This window comes from Geotrypetes seraphini, chromosome 4, assembly GCF_902459505.1.
Source record: "Geotrypetes seraphini chromosome 4, aGeoSer1.1, whole genome shotgun sequence".
Lineage (NCBI taxonomy): Eukaryota > Metazoa > Chordata > Amphibia > Gymnophiona > Dermophiidae > Geotrypetes > Geotrypetes seraphini.
In genome coordinates, this window is record NC_047087.1 from 118696867 (window position 1) to 118722313 (window position 25447).

Here is a 25447-nt window from a genome sequence, read left to right on the forward strand (position 1 = left end):
CATCTTTTGGCCACCTCATTAAAAAAACAGAATGAAAAGAAAATAATCACCAGGATAATAAAACCTGATGATGGTGTATTGTCTACTACTACCGACATACTCAAGGGATTAAAGGATTTCTATCAATGTCTATATACAGCTGAAACTGCTTTGGATTCCTCACCCAACTCTTTTCTGGACTCCTTATATATGCCGTGCCTAACTGAGGAAGATCATTTAATACTGGATAAAGAAGTTACTGTTACTGAAATTACAGAAACCATTGATAGTATGACCAAAAACAAATCTCCAGATCCAGACGGCATTATAATGAAGTTTTATGCCATTAAAACACTATCTCCCATTTTACAACAATTTTTCAAACACTTATCTGAGATTGGTGTGTCATCAGGGTCATTCACAGAAGTCACTATAATAGTTCTGCCTAAACCTGTCAAAGACCCTCAACGTGTGCAAAATTACAGACCTTTATCTTTGGTAAATGTGGATGCAAAGTTATATGCAAAATTGGCAATATGCATGCAGCATATACTTCCAAAACTAATAACCAATGATCAAGCCAGTTTCATGAATGCTCAATTCTCATCTAATAACACCCACACTTTTTCAAATATAATACCTCATCACATTCTATCTCAAGCAAACTAACAGCAATAGGGCTTAATGCAGAAAAGGCCTTTGACCGCGTTGAATGGTCTTTTTTTATTGTAAACTCTAAGGAAATTGGGTTTCACTAACACCTTCCTAAATATGATATCTGTTCTCTACTCTGCTCCCACTACCAGAATTTACATCAAAGGTCAAACCTCGTAGCCTTTTCATCCTACTAGAGGAACCCATCAGGGGTGTCCTCTATCATCTTTATTATTTAACATTGCACTCGAACCCTTGTTGATGGCAATAAGATCTAATACATCGATAGTGGGATTTAAATCTGAGCATATTAAGATAAAATTATCTACATATGCAGATGATATACTGCTGTATATAACACCTGAATCTATACCTTCAATTATGTCAGCTATAAATGATTAAGCACAAGTATCGGGTTACAAATTGAACACCAATTAAATCAGAAATCATGCCATTAAACTGTCCTGACATCAAACATGAAGTGGAATCCTACGGTTTTGTTTGGTCACATAATAAAATCAAGTACTTAGGTTTATATTTCAGTCCAACATTGGAAGAAACAGCACAACATAACTCTGATTATAATATTAAGTTTACAAAAGATTTAACTCAAAAGTGGTCTAACTTGATTTTGTCATGATGGGGTTGCCTTGATACCATTAAAATAATGTTACAACCAAAGATAACTTACATATTAAGCATGCTTTTCTTTCTTCTCCAATGGAAAACTTACCACTCAATTGAACAACCTTTCTAATTTTCTTTGGAAAGGAGCTCAGCCACTTATGGTAATCAGCAAACTTAAAATTACCAAGGCGCAGGGGATTTGGTATATTCAACATCTTCTTCAGAATGACCAATGGCTCTCTTTTTCCGATCTCATGGTCAAATACCACATTCCTCAATCTCAATACTTCCTCTGGATTCAGCTTCATCATAGCCTCAAATCTGCCTTTCCTTCTCCCTCCTCCTCTTGCTGTTCCTCCTGACTTACCTAACCTGTTTCTTTCCTATTCTACCATGAAAGGTCAGACATCCAAGTGGTATAAATACATCTAATCTCACACTACTGCACCTCCCCATGATACCATAGCTAAATGGGATGCCTCATTACATACATCATTCACCGAACACTCGTGGCTACTTATGTGGCCCAAGCTATTGAAGTCACTTCGATCAGCCTCACACGTACAAACTGCTATATTCTTATACCACAGGGCCTTTTGGACCCCAGCTAAATCAGCCAAAATAAACCGGTCAGATGACGGTTGTTGCTGGACCTGTAAATCCCCTGATGGCTCCTTACTTCACATGCTCTACTCTTGTACACATGTCTCATCTTTCTGGTCGAACGTATCCTGCCCGTATCCTGCAAATTACCGATGCGTTTTCCTTTGACTTACTGTTTACAGGCTCTTCGATACTCTCTACACCTTTATCCATCACTCATGAACGTTTGCTAATTATACTCTTATTCACTGCTCTCTCCACTATCCTCCACAATTGGAAAGATACCACTAAACTACATGTAAATCAGTGGTGGAATTTAATATGTCTCCTTGTGAAATATGAATGTCATTTTGCTGAATGCAATAATTCCATATCCTCTTATGCAAAAACTTGGTCCCCCCTACTTGAATATTGTAAATCAGATTCTTGACTTCTGTATCCATTAGAATATTCTGTATTTTGCCTCACCCTTTGTCATCTGATTTCAGGCACTTTTCCGGTTAAAACCATGTTTCATATTGTATATGTCAATCTCTTTTATTTATTTTATGATGGGAACAATTAGATTGATTACTATGGTACATCGTTAGAACATATCACCTAATGTGTTTTATCTCCTTTTCTTGAACTTATGTCTTCTCTCCTGTTTATTTTATTTCTGATGCATTTAAATATTTGTGATTATTGTTTCATTATGGATGCACTTCACATTTGTTAATGATATTGTTATACTGTGTTCCTTGTTGGAGCACCCATATTGTTGGCTTTGTTTTTCATATTTTATAAAATCAATAAAACTATTTGAACTAAAAAAAAAAATTACCAAGGCAAACAGGGGAGTCAATTTCCCAAGGTTCTACGAATACCATCAAGCTTTCTTAATGAGACACAGATCTTTATGGCTTCTAGTCAATGATTCCTCTGTCACTCCAGTCTAGCTACAATTAGAGCAATCGTATTTTGGTAAATATAACTTGAAATTATCTATCAATATATACACTATATTGCAGGATAAAGATAACCTGATAGCCCTATACACTAAAACAATATTGCAAGATTTTAACAACATCTCCAAAGTCAAATGGTCTGACTCAGCGCTTATTCCAATATGGAATAATATCAATATTTTGATCCAATGAAAAATATGGCAGCAATGTAGTATTTGGGCTATTAAACACCTGCTTAAAGATTCAAAATGGATACCCTTCGATGAGTTACAGTCTACTTATAAACTACCAATAAATCAATGATACAGATGGATATAATTAAAGCACTATTTGTGAGCATTATTTCCTGTTCCTAACAGTGGCGTACCAAGGGGGCGCAGGGGGGGTGGTCTGCCCCGGGTGCACGCCACAAGGGGGTGCACAGCGGGCCACCCACCGGGGAATAGGCTGCCGCTGGGGAAAGGCTTCCACTGCCGTCATTGGGAACAAGCTGGCTGAGTTCTCCCTTCTTTTCTTCCCTGCAGGGCCGACCAACTCTCGCCGCCCGATGTCAATTCTGACGTCGGAGAGGACATTCTAGGCCAGCCAATCGTTGCCTGGCTGGCCTGGAACGTCCTCTCTGACTTTAGAATTGATGTTGGGCAGCAAAGAGTTGGTCGGCCCTGTGGGGAAGAGAAGCAGGGCGAACTCGGAGCCAGCCTGTCCCCGATGGCGGCAGTAGCAGCCTATTCCCCAGTGGTGATGGCAGCATTTTCCCAATGGCGGTGACATAGGGGAGGGGAGGGAGAAAGAAAGAAATGGGGGGGGACAGGGATCCAGAAAGAAAGGGGGCAGGGTGAAACAAAGAAAAATAAAAAATGGGGCACGGAGAAAGAGAGAGAAAGTCAGACAGAGAGAAAGAAAGAGGGCATGGAGAGAGAAAGAAAGAAGGGGGCAGGGTGAAACAAAGAAAAAGAAAATAATGGGGCACGGAGAGAGAGAGAGAAAGACAGACAGAGAGAAAAAAAGAGGGCATGGAAAGAGAAAGAAAGAAGGGGCAGTGAAATAAAGAAAGAAATGGGGCACGATGAGAGAGAGAGAGAAAGACAGACATACAGAAAGAAAGGGGGCATGGAGAGAGGAAGAAAGAAGGGAGCAGGATGAAACAAAAAAAATGTTGGGGGAGGGAGTGAGGTCTGGAGGAGAGGAAGCATACAGGAGGCTGAAAGAAGGGAAGAAATATTGGATGCACAGTCAGAAGAATAAAGTACAACCAGAGACTGATTAAATTACCAAACAAAGATAGGAAAAATGATTTTATTTTCAATTTAGTGATTTAGAATGTGGCTGTTTTGAGAATTTATATCTGCTGTCTATATTTTGCACTATGGCCCCCTTTTACTAAACCGCAATAGTGTTTTAGCACAGGGAGCCTATGAGCGTCGAGAGCTCCCTGCGCTAAAAACCACTATCGCGGTTTAGTAAAAAGGGAGCAGGTATATTTGTCTATTTTTGTATAGTTGTTACTGAGGTGACATTGCATAAAGTCATCTGCCTTGACCTTTTTGAAAACCCGTGGAATATAAATGATAATTAACATTTTCTCTGCGTACAGTGTGCTTTGTGTTTTTAAAATTTTATTGTTGGTAGATCATTTTGACTTGGCCACGAAGGTAAGGGGGAGGGAGGGAGGGGAGCTGCTGAAAGACATCTAGTAATCCTTGCAGGCTTGACTGTGCAGGGAATTATTTTTGTAAAATCATTTTTTGTTATGTGACTGGCATTGTTTAGACTTTAATTTCTATGAATGAATAGAATGAAAATGATATAAAATTACTTGCTTGTTTTTATGTGTGTGCGCTGAAGAAAGTGGAGAGAGAGTGGGCTGAGGATGCTGAAGGGAAATGGGGAAGAGAGAGTGGGGAGAAGACGCTGATTTATAAATTGACAATTGTACAGAATATTGTTTCTTTTTATACTTTAATATAATAAGTGCAATATAAAACAATTCAAGGCTTGTGTGGATGGAATCAGGTAGTTTGCGGGGATGGGGACCGAGCTTACGGGGATTAGTCCAATAAGATGGTATTTTCTTATTTCTCATTATTTATTTTATTTTTATTTGTTAATTTGTAAAGTGGTGATTGTTATGTATCAGTTTGTTATGTATCAGTTTTTTCAAATTTACATCTACTGTCTTTATATTTTGCACAGTATTAGAGGACATTTATTACTGTTTATGTGGTGTTCTAGTGTTGCATTGTATGCAGAGTCTGGTTTCTTGGCGGTTCAGTTTAACTGTTGTCTACATATTTCTATTTTTAGTTTGTGATTATTCCATATTGGGCGAGGGTGTATCTGTCTGTGTCTATGAAAGGGACATGGCTTTCTGATAGCATTCACTGTACAGGATCAATTGACTGTACAGGATCTGGCTTGTTTAGTTTTACAATGTATGTGTTGGTGTTCTAGTGCTCACTGCAGTGTTTAAGATGCTACCTTTTCGTAGGTACACTCTTGTTGTGCGATATGTGGATTGTTACTAAAAATCATATTTTTCATATAGATGGGGGGGTGTCAAAAAAATTATGGGCCCCGGGTGTCACATATGCTAGGTACGCCACTGGTTCCTAACAATCCTGCAGATCAGCCAGATATACTGCAATTAATTACTAAACTGACCTCAGCTAAAAGCCGTTCCTTATTGGTATAAGATTCTCCAATGAGTTAAAGTTTCATCTATGCAAAAAGTAATCAATGCTTGGAACAAAGATCTTGACACGTTAATAGATGACACTACATGGTCAGATATTTAGGCTAATATGTTTAAATCGATTAGATCAGCAAATATACTACAATCAATCTATTTTCTATTACATAAATCAAGTTTCAAGTTTAATGGTTCTTTTGATTAATCGCTTAATCATAATTCAAAGCGATGAACAATTTAAAATACATTCAGTGGGAAACAATACAATACAAACTTTAAATAATAACCTAAAATAAAAATAGTTCAACATATTCGTAACATAAGGTAAAAAAGGGGTGCGAAATACAATTCATGATAGAAAAGCAGAACAAAAAAAGGGAAAATACATGAGGGAGGCAAATAACAGTATAATATAATAATAAAAACATTGGCCTAAGGATTAATGGATTAAATACCAAAGGCATCTTTAAAAAGGAATGTTTTTAGATTACTTTTAAATTTTCCCAGATCATGCTCATTTCGTAGATAAATTGGAAGGGCGTTCCAAATCTGTGGAGCGGTTACTGAAAAAATAAACTGCCGTCTTGTATTGATAATCTTAAGCGAAGGATTGGTTAATAAATTTTGTTCATTAGATCTTAAAGCTCTGCTTGGATTGTATGGGATTAATAATTTATATATAAATGCTGGAGTTTTATTGAGAAGAGACTTAAAGGTGAGCAAGCAAAGTTTATATGTTATCCGATGAGTAACTGGAAGCCAATGCGCATCTTTTAAAAGAGGTGTGACAAACTTTCTAGAATTAGTTATAAGTTTAATAGAAACATTTTGAACAATTTGAAGATGTTTGATTTCATTCAATGATATTCCTTTAAAGAGTGCGTTGCAGTAGTCTAGTTTAGAAATCACCAAAGAGTGAATAAGAATATTTAATGATTTTGGACATAGAAATTTTGAGATTGCTCGAATCTTACGTAATCTATAAAAAGTGGTTTTAACAATAGTACTGATGTGATCATGAAAATTAAGTTTGATGTCAATCTCATTGGACTCCCCAAAAAGTTGGTAAGATATCCAATAATACATCCAACTTATGTTGGTCATGTGAGGCGGAGGAAGGAAATATAACAGATATGCTTTATTCTTGCAAACACTTACATATTTACTGGGATAAAATGTGGAGAACCATATCTACTATATTGAACATTAATGAACCTTTGCATATGAAAATTCTCATATATGGTCAACACAGACTCCCTAGTCATTTGTCTAACTATAACTCAAGATTACTTAATATTTTAATATTTTTAGCTCTTAAAAATGTGTTACGCTGTTAAGCAGACCTTACTACAGTGGAATATAACCCCTGGTGAAGCAGTGTATTGACTGCTGAATACGAAAGTGTCATAGCAGAAAAACTTAATACTGTTAACTCATATATTAAGATTTGAAACCCTGTTACAACTTACTGTACTCTAAATTAATGATATTCAGTAATAATATATAGACATAGCCATCTGTTCTTACACCATAATTATTACTATTATAATGGAAATTGTATGACTGCAATTGTTATTTTAATGATGGTACTTCTCTGTTAACTTGATACCTATTTGCTATTGATGTAACTTCTGTGCTAGCCTGGTTTTGTTTATTCCAGTTATTACTATATATCTATACATTAAGGAGCGCATAATCGAAACGGAAATACATCTAAAAACCAGCCTAAATCGGCACTTGGATGATCATTAAGACAAGTCATCCAAGTGACGATAATCGAACCGGGTTTAGACGTATCTCAAAACAACTTAGGCCCTTTCAGTGCTGCTGTACATCCAGAGCTAAAAGGGGCATTTTAGGAGTAGTGGTGAGGGTAGGATTTGGGCGAGATGTGGAATGATCTAGACTTAGTCATACTGCAAGTATAACCGAAAGTTAAACAAGGCTGCCTGGACGGAACTTGTACATTGTGACTTAAGCGATTGAAAACCAGGTCTAAGTGCCCAGAAGTTATCCAAAGTGACCAGATAAACACTGCAAAGTACAGACCCTGACACACTTCCCCAGTGATCACTGACACCCCCACCCCCTACAACACCATAAATATCAGAATATACACTTTACATAGCTGCCTCCAGAACATCAGCACCTAGCATAGGAAAGCCTAGTAGAGCTGCACAGAGGTGGCTATTGGGGTTGTAGACATGTGGCTCTAGTAAGTTTTGGGGGGCTCACCATGACCTATAAGGGAGTTCTGGTGAGATGTGTATATGGCACCCTTTTTGTGAAGTTTGCAGCAGTGCCCTGTAAGGTGCCCCACTACTGTGTTTGCCATGTCTGGGTGTTCAGTCCATCACTTTGCTGGTCCCTCCCACATCCAAAAGGTCGACTTGGATGAATTTTTGGATGTGAATGGGATATAAAGATAGATGACTTAACAGTCTGGCCGATAAAACGCCTGGATGTATACTTAGACGATTTTCGAGAAAAAAAAATATTTTGGACGTATTTTTCAGGAATGGACTTTTGGCACTGCCGACTTTGGGCGACTAGCAGCTTAGACCCAAAACGGATGTAGATGTTTCTTTTGATTATGCCTCTCCACATTTAATGTATAAGCCATACTATATGCTATGTTCTAAATACAAAATGTTTTATATTATAATTAAAATATTAATAAAAACACTGAACTAAAAAAAAAAAAAAAGAACATAACCCAGCTTCATTCAGGCATCATCCAACATCAAGCTAAAGTATACCACCTATGAATGTGCTATTGGTACTTATTGTGATATAGCTCAAACTTTTCAAGTGAAGTTCAAGGCAAGTTGTCTTTGGGTACAGCAGGTATTTTCCTGTCCTTAGAGGGCTTACAATGTAATTCTGAATCTAAAGCAAAGGTGCCCAAGACAACAAGGAGCAGCAGTGGGATTAAATAGTAATGGCTGAGACCATTACTTTTACACAACTCTTAGCTATTACCACTAAAAGCAGAAATGATAGATATGGTGAGATATGTGTTGAGAATACTAGTATATGGGTCATCCATAAAAAGTCTGTCCTTTAACTTTGCTTTGATATAGAACATTCCTCTCATTTAGAGTTCTCTCAAGTCCTACATTTTATACTAAGCTGTTTTACTGTGAACCCAGGTATGAATGAGCATTGAAAGATATTCCTTACTTACCATGAATTAACATTGTGTCTTTGTATTCTATGACTGGCTTCCTCACTGACATTATTTTCTTTTTCAGAAAAGTAATGCTAAAGATTTGCCCAAGCGACAGGAGTCCATCTCATCTCGCCTGAAGCTGAACACTTCCCATAGGGAACCCTCCCCCAGGAAGCAATTGCTATCCCAAATCGATCTGCAGAATTACTACAGTCTTAGGCATGGTTCCTTTGCCAGGGCTGAAAATGAAGAGGACGAGGAAGAGGATGAGGAAGAAGTAGCTGTTACAAGAGAACTGCAATGCCCTATACCCAAGAAAAGCTTGGAGGTGTGCAACCTTACTAATGATAGAACTATGACCTCCTTAAAACAAATGCCCCAACGCAGAAGCATACAACTGAGGGAGCGGAAAGCCACTCAGATGCTGGCTATTGTTCTTGGTAAGTAAGAGCTCTTCAACTTGGAAAAGAGACAGCTGAGGGGAGATATGATTGAAGTCTACAAAATCCTGAGTGGAGTAGAACGGGTACAAGTGGATCAATTTTTCACTCCATCAAAAATTACAAAGACTAGGGGACACTCAATGAAGTTATAGGGAAATACTTTTAAAATCAATCGGAGGAAATTTTTTTTCACTCAGAGAATAGTTAAGCTCTGGAGCACATTGCCAGAGGTGGTAAAAGCAGATAGCGTAGCTGTTTATAAGAAAAGTTTGGACAAGTTCCTGGAGGAAAATTCCATAGTCTGTTATTAAGACATGGGGGAAGCCTCTGCTTGTCCTGGATTGGTTTCCTAATGTGAACTTCAGGGATAAAAATTATCAAAACAAGGAAGTCAGAGAGGAATTGAATATAACAAAAAGCTGACTCCAATAAGGAACTGCCTACGCAGAGTGGTCAATAAGGTGTGTAACTCGCTCAGAGATGTGAAACTCTGGAAGGAAGGTTATTAGACCTCCCTGAAAAGAGTTCGCCTTCCAGTCATTGCAGGTTAATAAACCTATGATCACGCTCCGAGGCAATATGTTGGTATATTTTCTTAAAAAATCTTTCAAAGTCCTTCAAATATGGAAAAATGATATCTTCTCATCTGTATATCACAAACACGCCATCACTGCATTGATAAAGTATGTTACAGTTCACTTAACTTTCAAGTTGAATTCAGGGGGTCCCGACGTGGCCCCGTTTCGATCCCTGCTTCAGGGGATCCATATACAGGTGTCTTGCCACATGAATGATTGCTACACAGCTGTTAACGTGTGAGTATGTGTTCTTACTCGCACGTAACTAGATGATAATTTTTTATGTTTATAGATGTGATTTCATCACGAAGAATTGAAAACATTGAATATATTTTATAACATCAAGTTTATTGAACACCTGTATATGGGTCCCCTGAAGCAGGGATCGAAACGGGGCCACGTCGGGACCCCCTGAATTCAACTTGAAAGTTAAGTGAACTGTAACATACTTTATCAATGCAGTGATGGCGTGTTTGTGATATACAGATGAGAAGATATCATTTTTCCATATTTGAAGGACTTTGAAAGATTTTTTAAGAAAATATACCAACATATTGCCTCGGAGTGTGATCATAGGTTTATTAACCTGCAATGACTGGAAGGCGAATTCTTTTCAGGGAGGTCTAATAACCTTCCTTCCAGAGTTTCACATCTCTGAGCGACTTACACTCCTTATTGACCACTTTCCGTAGGCAGTTCCTTATTGGAGTCAGCTTTTTATCCTGGATTGGTAGCATGGAATACTGCTACTCCTTGGGTTTTGGTCAGGTGCTAGTGACCTGGATTGGCCACCTTGAGAACGGGCTACTGGGCTTGATGGACCATTGGTCTGACCCAGTAAGGCTATTCTTAAGTTCTTCTGATAGACAATTGCAGTCTCTTTTTCTGCTGGCCTAAGCTATATTACATATTATGTTACTATGCTGTGCTTATGTAATTACAAAGCATTAAAAAGATTGCATTACCAAAGTCAAATTTAGGAATTATAATTGCAGTAGTATTTATTCTGGAACAAAATCAGATACAGTATGTGCTTTTCTTTTCATTCCCTCTACGCAATCCATCTGAATATGCTGTACTAATCTGTGAAGCATAAATAACTCCATCCTGCTCTGCCTCATTGACATCACATTGACTTTAACCACATCTTCCATCTTAAAAAAACAAGCTCACCTTTTTATTTTGGCATGAAAATCCAATGCATTTTGTCACTTTTATTGTAGTAATGACTTTGTCTGTAAGAAATGGACCCTGTTATTGAAAACAATTGGGTGGATATTTAACACGACATCCATATAGCAGCAGCCACTGTACAGATAATTCCCTTGGTTCCAATTTTCAGTGTCACTGAAATTTTTTTCTTACCACTTAGACACTCATCATGTGGAGAATAAGGGGTTAATAATAATTTTTAAAAAAAACGTCTAAAAAGTGTCCTAAATGGCTACTTGAACGATCAAAAAGCCTGATCGTCCAAGTACCCATAACCAAAGCTGGTTTTTAGACGTATCTAAAAACAGCTTAGGCCTTTCCCCTGCCACTAAACGCACAGAGAGAAAAGAGGTGTGTTTAGAGGAGGGGAAAGGGCAGGCAGTGGGCAGGAGGTGGGCCGACCTACACCTAGGCGTACAACAGGTATAACCAAAACATTAACAGGTTGCCTAGTCGGCACTTAGACCTTTTTGACTTAGACGAAGTCAAACCAGATGCCTGATTCTGATTGGCCCAGGCGCCTCAGGCCCCACCTGTGGGCAGGGTTTCTTCCGCCTGGGCCAATCCAGCCCCATTCAGGACCCGGCTGGCCTGCCGGACGGGCGGGCTTGGCACCCGTCCGTCTGGTCAACGTTCAGGTACGGGGAAGGGGTGGGGGTGGGGAGGTCGTGGAGTCGGCCGGGGGGGGTCGCGGTCGGGGGTTCTGTGGGGGGCGGTCGTTGGGGGGAGGGGACTTGTGTCGAGGGCAGGAGGGCCTGGGCTCCCTCCTGGCCCGTTAAATCGAAGGGGGGGGCGCCAGGGCCAGGAGAGCTTGGGCTCCCTCCTGGCCAGATCGAGTCGGGGGGGGCACAATCGCTTTGGCAAGAGGGCTTGGGCTCCCTCTTGCCCCGATATCGTCAAAGGTGCTGCTGCGGGGCAAGAGGGCTTGGGCTCCCTCTTGCCCCGATGTTGTCGGGGGGTGGGGGTGGGGTCGCGGTTCGACATGGCAGGAGGGCTTGGGCACCCTCCTACCTGGATTGTTGGGGAGGGGGGTTCTGTAATCGGTGTTGTTTTTGACAGACACCAGTTACAGAATCCAGCTTTTAGGCAAAGGACTGGCTCCTCCTTCGCCTAAAATCCCTTCTGTTGGACGTTTAGGGCTTAGGCGTTTTTTTGGTTCATTCTGGCCAAAAAGTGTAGACGTCGTGGAGGTGTACTTTTAGACGTAGTGGTGATCTGGGCTTTTAGTAGAGGCAGGCCATAATCAAAACAAGGACGTTTGTTTTGGTTATGGACACTTTTCTTGCTTCTGCTTTGAACGTGGACTTAGGCCAAAAGGGGACTTAGATGTTGTTTTTGATTATGCCCCTCTAATTGTATAATTGTTCACCTGGGTTCAAGTGGGTGCCTGTTTTGGGTATATTTTAAAATTACACAAAGGCGCCTATGTGCTTTTTTATTTTTTTTAATTGATCCACAAAAGCTGCAGAAATTGCTGCTAAAACGAAGCCATGGACATTTATACCTGCTCAGTAGCAAATGCAAATGTTCACGCATAAATTGTGACTGCCCACACTCCACCTCAAATCTGCCTCTGAGCATGCCTACATTAGAGTTACATACAAGTATGCATGTTCTTGTTAAGTCAACACCAAAACAAAAAATAGGAACTTTGACTATTTCAGCCTTTGTAACCAAAGCGGTGCTCAGAACCGTGTAACGGTGAGAAAATCACGAGTCGGGGAATGCTCCCCTGTGAGTGTTTTCAGTCGTCTATCATTGCACCATCTTCATTTGGTAGAATGGGGATGAAATAGACTTCAACAAAATCTCAATTGTACTTAGTAGTGTAGAACAAACTCCAAAAAAGTTCTAAATAAAGCTCATAAATTAACAAAAAATTTTTTTTTAACTTAACTTAACTGAAATAAAGGTGAAAGGAAGTTGTTTCACTCCAGCAGGTTCTTGTTAAGTGGCATTTTAATTTCTGTACTATTATATATGGACAAAAGTGATTTTATAAAACTACCCCCATGGTGATGGAGTGAACTGGAGTGTGGTAACACAGGAGAGTCAAATCTACAATCACAATACGCAGACGCGAAGGAATGGAAAAGTAACACAGGAGAGTCACGATAAAAAAATGCCTGCCATGAGTTCTCGTTAGTTTATAGTCCACTGCACTAACCTCTACTCTGCATGGATGTCTATTTGGCCATTCTCTAAGAATGTTGCTATTCATGTCCCTTGTTTTCTTCTATTCAGAAACTGGATGTTCCAGTTTGTAAAACAGAAACATAAAAATATAGAAACATGAAAGCAGATGAAGACCATGTGGCCTATCTAGTCTGCCTAACTATGCCACCCTTCCTCTCCCATAGAGATCCAATGTACTTATCCCAAGCTCTCTTGAATTCAAATACAGTTTTTGTCTCCACCACCTCCACTGGGAAGCTGTTCCATAGGTTCATCACCTTTTCCAAGAAAAAGTATTTTCTGAGGTTAGTTCTGAGTCTATCCCCTTTCACCTTTGTCCTATGTCCTCTCATTCTAGTTTCCTTTCAATTGAAAGAAACTAGCCTTGTGCATTTATGACATGTAGATATTTAAACATCTCTTTCATATCTCCCCTCTCCCTCCTATTCTCCAAAGTATACATATTGAGATCTTGAACTTGAAGGCCCTACCAGTTTAGACTGGTGGAGTCATAACATTAGTTGAGCCAGGCACCGGAAGGTAAGGGGTTGTATTGAGAACAGTTACCGGTGGGGAGGGGGGGGAGTAAGGAGAGCAGTCAGAATAGGACGAGAAGGTATCCAATTGGTGGTGAGTAGTTATTAAGGAAAGGAGAGGAGAGAGTGGCGTGAGGAATGATGATTGGTTTATATTCAAAGGTTGTGGATTGGATGAGGGGAGGAAGTAAGTTTTGGCGGTATTGTTAGTTGTTTGTGTGGGATGGAAGATGGTTGAAGTGAAGAAGTGGTTTTGAATGGCGTCTCCCTCCCACCCTTCCCTTTTTAGGGTTGTGCTTTTTGTGAGGGGGAAGCAAAAGGGGTTGGTGGTTGAAAGGGGGGTGGCATGGGGTTGGCGGTTGCAGTTGCATGTTGTGCCAAAATATGGGGGATATATATTTTTGGATACGGCTGGAGTCTGAGTTAAGGGACATATGGGGGGGGGGGAAAGGATTGATCATGTGCGTCACTACCATGAGTTGGGGGGGGGTCATGCTGTGGTTGGAAGTGGCAAGCATTTGCCAAAAGAGGGATGAGCTAGTTTCATCACCGAATAGCTCATGGGGGTAGGGAAAAAGAGGGTTTGCATAGCCGCATTGGGAACTGTGGAATGTTAATGAAGTAAGAGTTGGATCGTTGACCATGTTAAAATTGGGTTTAATAATAAAGCTGCGGCCAAAACATTTATTTCACTAAATAATATTGTATTTGTCTCTTTAGGGTGGATAAGGTAAGAGTGTTAAGGTGACATTGTGCGAATGCTAATGTTATGTGCCCATACACTTTATGATGAAGACAATTGACCATTTTAGTAGCCATCCTCTGGACGGACTACATCCTGTTTATATTCTTTTGAAGGTGCAGTCTCCAGTATTGTACAAAATATATAAATGAGGTCTCACCAGTCTTATACAGGGACATCATTATCTCCTTTTTCCTATCGGCCATTCATCTCCCTATGCATCCAAGTAAAATGGCTGTTCATTCTGGATATCTCCAGCACACAAATATCCATCTCACAGTTTTTGAATTGGAAATCTTGACATATTCCCTGTTTGGAAATAAATATTAGATAGACGTCCATTTGGGAGAAATACGCAGACTACAACTCCTACAAAATACGGCAATAAAAATAATCACTAAAAGGAAAAATTTCGACCACATGACTCCCCTTCTGAAGGAAAAACACTGGTTACCTGTTAACCATAGAATCACATATAAAATAGCATTACTCTCACATAAAATTTTAACGAACAAAGCTACTGCATTTTTAGAAAGATTCTTAATCCCTTATACTCCTATAAAATCTTTAAGATCGGAAGAGAAATCACTCCTCCTAGTCCCCTCATTAAAAGTCTTCTACTCTAGGAGACACGATCTTTTCCGTCACGGCCCCCCAAATCTGGAATTCGCTCCCAACTAATATAAGAGAAGAAAAATTACTTGGTAAGTTTAAAAGTCTTCATAAAAGCTGGCTTTTTAAGAATGCTTTCATAACTCTACTACGTTATGGGATGCTTTTAAGGCAACCATGAGAGGTCAAATTATTTCATTTTTGGCTTATATTAAAAAACAAATTAAAAAACAATTTACTAATTTGGAACAAAAAATAAAGATATTAGAATCAAAATTAGTAGATAAATGGGAATATTCAACATTACAAGACCTCTTGAAAATGAAAGGAAAGTATAATGAGATCTCTTCCAAACTGATTAGAAAAGATCTATTTTCTCAACAAGCATTGTATTATGGAAATTCAAATAAGGCGGGAAGATTATTGGCAAATTATTTGAAAGCAAAAAAAAGGAAAACTAAGATAATTGCAATTAAAGATGATAAAGGGAATTCTTATTCTCAAATTGATTCTATTTTAAAACAATTTTTGAAGTTTTATAAAGATCTATATTCTTCTGAGCCTTATTTAGATAAAGAAAAGGAAGGAGTCAAATTTTTAAATTTAATTGAAGGACCGAAGGTTCCTGATCATATAAAAGAAAAGTTAGAAAAACCAATTTCGATAAATGAATTGCAGATAGCATTGAAGTCCCTTAGAGCTGGATCCGCTCCAGGTGGTGATGGTTTTACAGTTGAGTTTTATAAATCATTCCAAATTACCCTGTTGCCATATTTGCTAAATTTATTTCAGTCTCAACTAAATAAAGGTTGTATTACAGGTACCATGGCAGAATCGTTAACCATAGTTTTGCCTAAGCCAAATAAAGATCCTACAGTGGTTTCAAACTACAGGCCTATTTCTTTAATTAATGTTGATGGAAAACTGTTAGCTAAAATTTTGGCTATACGTTTGGCTAAAGCTCTCCCTTTTATTATTAGATTGCACCAAACAGGATTTGTTGCTCAAAGGCATTCTTCTAACAACACTAGGCTTGCATGTCATATGCTGAATTTGTCAAAAGCCTTAAATGATCCGGTTTTTTCTGTATTTCTTGATGCAGAGAAGGCCTTTGATCGTGTTGAATGGACCTTTATGTACCAAACGTTGGCATGGTTTGGTATTGGCCCAGGATTTATACAAATGGTTCAAGCATTGTATAGTTCCCCTGTTGCTAAATTGTATATTAGACAAGGTTGTCCCTTATCTCCTTTGCTTTTTGATATTGTTTTGGAACCCTTGTTATTAGCTATTCAGCAAGCGGAGGAGATTCAGAGTATTCCTCATAAGGATCGAGAATATAAGATCTTGGCTTATGCGGATGATATTTTGCTCTATTTAAGGAATCCTGAGACAACCATTCCATGTTTACTTAAAATGATTGAGAATTTTGGGAAATTTTCAGGCTATAAGATAAATTGGTCTAAATCAGAAATTCTTCCACTTAATGTACACTGTACAAAAGGTTTGTTTGATTCATTTCCTTTTCTTTGGAAGGAAGATGGAATAAAATATTTAGGCATTTGGATTAAAAATACATTGGATGAAACAATGAAAATAAATGAAAAATCGTTGTTGCAGAAGGTTACGGAAATGTGTGAGCAATGGAATCCTTTACACCTTTCTTGGTGGGGGAAAGTCCAAACTATTAAGATGATGATCTTGCCTGTGGTTTGTTACCAGATGGGTATGTTACCGGTATATTTTCAAGGGTCCTTATATAAAAAATTAAATAGCATTCTGTTAAAATTTATTTGGCTGGGTAAAACTCCTAGAGTGGCTTTGGTATCCTTACAAAGATCAATTTCAGAGGGAGGGGTAAATTTTCCAAATTTTTATAGGTACCATCAAGCCTATATTTTGCACCATGGTATGTATTGGATCCTCCCAGAACTCATAAGAAAACTCCCAGACTGGTTATGGATAGAATGGCAACTCATGTCTAATAGATGCTGGCATTGTCATCTAGTATTATTGTTTCATTTCCCGTATATTATGAATTTTTGGAAATCAATTTGGGACCAAATTAATAATTTATTAGATAACCCAGTGGCATTATCTTATGATACTGTGATATTTGATATGGAAATGAGAGCAAAAAGTCAGATTTCTGCTAACAACAATAAATTATTACTAATAATGACTGGGGTTGCCATTCAGCAAATTACATATAATTGGAAGGATTGGAAGATATTAAATTATAACTTTTGGTGGAATTCTTTATGCCATATCTATAAAATAGAAAGATTTATTGCTTTACAAAGGGGATACTTTAAGAAATTTCAGGATATGTGGAAACCATTAACAAAATATTGTAAGGATTAAGTAAAATTATTTTCCTTTTAATTATCAGTTCAGGATATAGGGAGGGGGTATTTTTCTTATTACATATATTATATAATAATGGAAGATATGGATGGGAGGGATGGGAAAGGGGAAGGGATAAAATTTATATAATGTAGCAATGATTGTTTATAAGTGATATATTTATTGTTACTGTGAATGAATATATTTTACACTTAATGTAATTTTGAAAATGAATAAAGAATATTTAAAAAAAAAAAAAAAAAAGAATGCTTTTAATTCAGTTATGCTTATTTTAAATCCCCAGGATACTCGTTAAAGTAATAGCAAGGTCTATAAGCAAAAATTGAGTGGGTAATCTTACCCCCATCCTTTTGTTTCATTTCCTTGCCCTTTTTGATTTGATTTACAAATTGTATTTAATCCTTTTAGATTTCTCCCTTTTGTGTTTGTCTGGTACACAGGTGTATGAATTGTGTTTGAGTAATGTTTGAGTAATGTGTTGTTTTTTTTGTTTTTTTACCCCAATTTTACTAGGATTTGTAAATCGCTTTGAATTAAGATTTTGCGATCAAAATCAAAACTTTATTTAACTTGACACTTGAAACTATTCTGTTTTGGATATCCTTTTGAAAATGCCCCTATGTGTTTCTTTACTTTACACAACAACAAGTAATTCATATACATAAAATATCGCAAGACAAGCACAATAAACTTTCAGACATTAACATACAATTAAATTTCCACCCCCCTCCCACCAAATACTCAAATAAAATAAAACCCACAAGAAACTCCATATATACCCTGAATCAAGTAGTAGCATAAGCAGATATTGCACCTATATTATAGATGCAGACATTTGCACCTGCTCAACAGCATGTATAAATGTTCGTACCCAGATTAAAAAATGCACTAATTTACATGCATACTTAAATAATCGACATGTGTACTTGCTAACTCTGCCTGCACTCTTTCCAAACTTCACCTTTGGACACACATACTGGCAAAGTGCATGTCGTCATGACAACCAGCATACTTTTAGGCCAATCAAAATATATAACAGGCCATTTATGCATATATGTGGTAACATAGGTATAAAAATTATTTTTAAAAATTGGCCCCCACATGGAAGAAAACATGTTTGAATATTCATGACCAAATTGACTACCTTTTTTTTTAACATGTACTACAGGAGCTTCAATGATCTCCTATACTGGATTATTCTAGCAGCTTACTAACATTACTGTACTTCAAAAATCACATCTCTGATATTAGAATAAATGTACCTTGACAATAATGTGAATTAATTTTTTGCCCCCAATTTGATTACCTAATCAAGCCTGAATAGACCATTAGCCAAACTTATGTTGCATATGTGCCATGAAAGCCCACTCAAATTGCTCACATTAGGATATGCTGTTATTTTTGTTAACAGAGCAACTGCTATTATGTTATATAACAGTTTGATTCATGGTTAATGTAATGTTCAGCGCTGCGTGCGTCTGGCAGTGCTGTAGAAATAATAAGTAGTAATAGTATAATATTGAGCATATCTCTATAAATTATTAAGTCAAATTCTTAAAACCAGCTATTAAATATTTAATACAAACAAGTATTATCTGAATCAATTCAATTTTAATCTTATCTCCCACAGTTCATTTCATTACAGTACTTTTACAACTTACCAATACTTAATTTATTAATAAATATCAGAATAATTTAGTCAGTGAACCTAATCCCCATCACTCACACTCACACTCACTTCCCAACTTTCACACACATACTACAGTCATTGTGATTACTTTTATCCAAAACTGGATCTTGGTTAGTCCATGAGTTCATTAGTCCATGAATTCATGAACTAACCAACATCCAGTTATTAACAAGGCAGTGAATTCATGGGCAGACACGGGCAAAGCAGCCTGTTTAGAGTGCTGCTGTCCCAATGCTGCTTAGGGAGGTAAGTAAGGCTCGCGGTGGGGTTCCGATAGGAGAGAGGGAAGGATGGGGATTCGGCTGTGTGGCGGGTGTGGATGCTGGGGGGGGCGGTGCTCGCTCAAGGGTTCTGCTGCACAAGGGATAGGAGGGAGGGAAGGGAAGCTAGGCAAGGGTCCTGCTGCACAAGGGATGGGAGGGTGGGAAGGGAAGCTGGGCAAGGGTCCTGCTGCACGAGGGATGGGAAGGAGGGGAGAAAACATGCTGCACATGTGGGGTAGAGAAAGGAAAGAAGAATTGGGATGAAGGAGAGGAAGGGAGAGATGATTATGTGCATACCCTGAAAATAAGAACTAATGCCTTTTTTGGGCCTAAAATTAATATAAGACTCTGTCTTATTTTCAGGGAAACACGGTAGTAGAGATACTCGTATGAACACCCTCCTCATCTCTTCTAGAAATAGGAACAATTTTACCTTTTTTCTAAAAACAATAATAATTTGATTTCTATCAATATATTCACAGAGAAGATATATCAAAGGGTTGGGGCTGCTGCAATAAAGTCTCCTGACCTGCCTTAAGTCCTAGAAAGATGAAATGTGCAGTAACCCGGCTTGACTTGGCCTGAAATAACATAACATAACATTGGATTTCTAGACTGCATAACCATAGAGTTCAATGCGGTTTACAAAATATTACAAAATAATAACAAAAAAAGAAATCAATATAAATCTAATCAACCTAATGTTTTTGATAATATCTAGTTGGTACATGCAGCGGGTTAGATTGATTTATGATCTGAAGAAATATGATCATGTTACTGTTTTCTATCGTCAATTGCACTGGTTGCTGGTTGAGGCACAAATTAAGTTTAAGTTTGGATGTATTTTCTATAAGGCATTAACAGGTCTCATCCCAGAATATCTTATGGAATCTTTCGTCATCACAAATTCCAAACATTCTCGTAGGAAATCTCATGCACTATTCTCTTTTCCATCTGCAAAGGGTTGTAAATTTAAAAAATTCCAGAGCGTCTGTTGTCTTTTCAAGAAGCTTTTTTGGGCTAAGGACCTGAACTACATATTTACATCTTCCAACTCCTACCAACAGTTTTAACTTGCTTTAAAAACGCATCTTTTGGAAGTAAGCTCATTGTTATAGTATTCGTTTGTATTCTTTATCTTTTGTAAACCGCATAGAAGTTTTGCGGTATACAAGTGAGTTATATATTATGTTTTGTCACTAACAGGATCCTCAAGGTAATCAGGAGCACCCCTTGCGATAGCCTAAAGGAAAGAGTTGGGATATTGAATTTAAATTGTTCCATTAGAGCTTGGTGTAAGAATTAGCGTAACACGTTATCTGACATCCATTGAGCATGGTTCATTCCTATTGGTTATGAAATTATAAGTGTCATCACATATGTTGCTTGAACTACTGTAAGTAGACTGCAGTGAGATAATTTTCTGTTTTGTCTTTTTTGGGGTATTCCCCAACTTTCAGGTGTGTTTCTTATCTGCTGGCTGCCTTTCTTTCTGACCCACATCTTGAATACGCACTGCAAGGCTTGCCACGTGCCCCCACAGCTCTACAGTGCTGCCACGTGGCTGGGTTATGTCAATAGCGCCCTCAACCCTGTGATCTACACTACCTTCAACACAGAGTTCCGTAAAGCCTTCCTGAAGATCCTAAGCTGCTGACTTCAAATTTGGGAGGTGGATGGAGAGAAGAAGAGTTCAACATTTGCAAAAGTGATAGGTTAGAGAGGCAGAGTGGTGAGCTGCTACAGGACCCCAGTTCTCTGCAACTGGCAGGATAAATGCATACTAGAGTGTAGTGGGAAGTGGGGAGTTGCATCCCCAATCCCACAGAACAAGATAAGGCAGGGAAATGAGCATGGCAAAAAACCAGGAAGACCCATTGTTCCACAGAAAAAGGAGCAATCCAAAAACAAAACAAACTGTGGACGAAACACAATGTTCTTTTGACTTCTCTTTATTTCTTCATTCAAATGTCAAGAAAATGTCCACATCAACCATATTATAAACTAACGAACCCAACACGGGCCGTGTTTCGGCTAACAAAGCTTTCCTCAAGGGTCCAGTCGTTAGATAATACGTTGGTATTGTGGAGTTAATGATCAAATCGCAAATTCCAATGTGGAGGACGATGCAGTACACACTGCTGATGCTCAGAGAGCTACTTTGCATAAGCGGTGTGTACTGCATCATCCTCCACATTGGAATTTGTGATTTGATCATCAACTCCACAATACAAATGTATTATCTAACAACTATACCCTTGAGGAAGGCTTTGTTAGCTGAAACACAGCCCGTGTCAGGTCTGTTAGTTTTTAATACTCGGAATGGAAGAGTGTCACCAGCAGGGTGCCGCAGGGCTCGGTGCTTGGACCCGTGCTCTTCAACATCTTTATAAACGATCTGGACATTGATACAACGAGTGAGGTGATTAAATATGCGGATGATACAAAGTTATTCAGAGTAGTGAGGACACAGGGGGATTGCGAAGATCTACAAAGTGACATAATCAAGCTCAAGAAATGGGCATCAACATGGCAAATGAGGTTCAATTTGGATAAGTGCAAAGTGGATGCATGTCGGTAACAAAAATCTCATGCACAAATACAGGATGTCCGGGGCAGTACTTGGAGAGACCTCCCAGGAAAGAGACTTGGGAGTTCTGATCGACAAGTCGATGAAGCCGTCTGCACAATGTGTTGCGGCATCAAAAAGGGCAAACAGAATGCTAGGAATGATAAAGAAGGGGATCACGAACAGATCAGAGAAGGTTATCATGCCGCTATACTAGACTATGGTGCGCCCTCACCTGGAGTATTGCATCCAGCACTAGTCGCCGTACATGAAGGACACAGTACTACTCGAAAGGGTCCAGAGAAGAGCGACTAAAATGGTTATGGGGCTGGAGGAGTTGCTGTACAGTGAGAGATTGGAGAAACTGGGCCTCTTCTCCCTTGAAAAGAGGAGACTGAGAGGAGACATGATCGAAACATTCAAAATACTGAAGGGAATAGACTTAGTAGATAAAGACAGACTGTTCACACTCTCCAAGGTAGGGAGAACGAGAGGGCACTCTTTAAAGTTGAAAGGGGATAGATTCCGTACAGATGTAAGGAAGTTCTTCTTCACCCAGAGAGTGGTAGAGAGCTGGAACGCTCTTCCGGAGTCTGTTGTAGAGAAAACACTCTCCAGGGTTTCAAGACTAAGCTGGACAAGTTCCTGCTAAACTGGGACGTACGCAGGTGAGACTGGACTCATTTAGAGCACTGGTCTTTGACCTGGGGGCTGCCACATGAGCGGACTGCTGGGCAGGATGGACCACTGGTCTGACCCAGCAGCAGCAATTCTTATGTTCTTATGTTCTTAATATGGTTGATGTGTACATTTTCTTGACATCTGATTGAAGAAATAAAGAGAAGTCAAAAGAACATTGTGTTTCGTCCACAGTTTGTTTTGTTTAGGGAAATGAGCATGCCTTGAAGCATCCATATATGTTCTGGACCATGAAAAAAAACTGCAACAACAAAATAATTTTGTGACACATTATACTGCTACTGTAATTACATAAGAGGCTAATAATCTGAGTACATGATGACATGCCTAGCAAATATTGGAACGTAATAAAAGAATATGACCGGAATACTGGATTATCCTGTAAACAGGAGAACAGGAAGTGGAGAAATTGACTACCCCTATACTGGATTTCTCTTTGGATAGAATCTAGCAAATTTTATATAGTACGCCTAAAGTTAGGCTCCTACATTGGCATGCCTAGCTGATGTAGGCTCCTAACTTAATTGATCAATAGGCTTACTTGGTGCCGATAGCACTAGCCAACACTTATTTTGGTGCCTCAAATGTTAGACCTGTTTCTGGGTATATTTGACCTGCTATTTCCAAAAATGGCACCAGTTTTCTCCTATCAGCTCTAGATTTTGAGATACAGAGCATGTGCTGTATACCACTTCACTCTGCTCATCTATTTAAAAATCTGGATATTTTAATGTAGTGTTTAAATTAATATTTTTAAGCATGAAAGAAACATATTAAAAATTAAAAGTGTACAACATGAAAATCTACTTATTTCATACCAAAAGCACAAGTTTATGATACAAACTTTCCAGTCATTCGACACACAAGAAGCTCCTTTTGTAAGACTTCTGAGAGTGGGATCTGCCAGGACAATCCCGCATAAGATTCCAACAGTAGTCTGCCATCATGTGTGCATCCCATCTTCCTTGGTATCTGGCTTCCATTGTTTTTATGTCTTGGTGAAATCTTTCACCATGCTCTTTGCTCAAGTCACCAAAGTTCTCTGGAAAGCATCATATTCTATGTTTCTATGGAGCGCAGAGAAAGGGGGGACATGATAGAAATTTTCAAGTACATAACGGGCCGCATCGAGGAGGAAGCGGAAATCTTTACTCTTACGGGTCCCACGGTGACAAGAGGACATCCGCTAAAACTTAGGGGAGGAAGATTTCATGGGGACACCAGGAAATACTTCTTTACCAAGAGGGTGATTGATAGATGGAATGGTCTTCCACGTCAGGTAGTCGAGGCTAGTAGCACACTCGACTTCAAGAGACGATGGGACAAACATGTGGGGTCGCTACAGAGGTATGGTAGAGGATAGTTTCTCTAGGGTGGAAGGGATCATAATTGGGCAGACTTGGGCCGTCGGCCCTTTTCTGCCATCATATTCTATGTTTCTGTTTCTATGTGCAGATAATGGACTTTAACACTCATGTTACAGCCAAGCCTGTTGAAAGAACATATCCTCTAATAATTGTGTGTAGTTGTCTGCCTTCTTGTTGCCAAGAAAGTTTTTCACAACAAGAACAAATGACGACTAGGCACATGATTTGATTTCATTCATTGATACTATGAAATATGGGTCATTTATAAGTTGTCTGATATGTGGACCATCGAAAATTCCTGCCTTCAGTTTTTCCATGGTAAGTCCAGGTAACAATGCATGAACCATCTGGAATACTGCGTCCAATATTGGTCGCCGTACCTTAAGAAGGATATGGCGTTACTCGAGAGGGTTCAGAGGAGAGCGACACGTCTGATAAAAGGGATGGAAAACCTTTCATACGCTGAGAGATTGGAGAAACTGGGTCTCTTTTCCCTGGAGAAGAGGAGACTTAGAGGGGATATGATAGAGACTTATAAGATCATGAAGGGCATAGAGAGAGTAGAGAGGGACAGATTCTTCAAACTTTCTAAAAATAAAAGAACAAGAGGGCACTCGGAAAAGTTGAAAGGCGACAGATTCAAAACGAATGCTAGGACGTTCTTCTTTACCCAACGAGTGGTGGACTACTGGAATGCGCTTCCAGAGGGCGTAAGAGGGCAGAGTACAGTACTAGGGTTTAAGAAAGGATTGGACAATTTCCTGCTGGAAAAGGGGATAGAAGGGTATAAATAGAGGATTACTGCACAGGTCCTGGACCTGTTGTGCCGCCGCGTGAGCGGACTTCTGGGCATGATGGACCTCAGGTCTGACCCAGGAGAGGCATTGCTTATGTTCTTATGTTCTTATCTTTATTCAAAGCCTTTACAAATTGTTTCATCAGGCCTAGCTTTATATGTAGTGGTGGCAGTATGATCTATCTCATGCTACCATAGGTTCATTGATTACATTTTGTCCTCCAACTACCATATATTCCCTCAGAGGCCAATCTTATATTGCCCAATGTTCATGTTTGGCTCTACTATCCCAAAGGCATATCTACTATCCCTAACGTGACCATTTATTTTTTTCCTCAAAACAAGACATCTACTAGTTTTCAGTCCTGCCCCAATCCCGCCCTAGCCCCTCCCCACCCCACCCCCAATTTCTTCCATTCATTTTTCATGTACTGCTATTAAATATTTATATAACACTACCAGACACACGCAACATCTTATTAATTCATAATGGTAACCATAAAAAATTTTTAAAAACACAAAGCACACTATATGCAGAGAAAATGTTAATTCCTACCTTTGTTGTCTGGTGATTTCATGAGTCTCTGGTTGCACTTCCTTCCGACTGTGCATCCTTTCTTTCATTTCTTTCTCATTCTTTCTTTCTCTCTCCCTGCCCCCCCCCCAAGCCACCGACGCCGATTTCTCCAAGCCACCGCTGCCGATGCAGCAACAGGCCAGGTGTGTG

General features: G+C 39.0%; 1 protein-coding gene across 1 annotated transcript in view; it reads left to right on the forward strand.

The window, feature by feature from the left end:
* The window catches only part of DRD3 (dopamine receptor D3), a 191246-nt gene extending 170142 nt beyond the window's left edge, over window positions 1-21104 (forward strand). Inside the window, exons 7-8 of the mRNA XM_033942917.1 lie at window positions 8754-9111; window positions 20750-21104. Of these exons, the coding sequence (XP_033798808.1) occupies window positions 8754-9111; window positions 20750-20946 (555 nt within the window). The 3' untranslated portion in view covers window positions 20947-21104. The remainder of the gene's footprint in view (window positions 1-8753; window positions 9112-20749) is intronic.
* Window positions 21105-25447: the final 4343 nt, after the last annotated feature.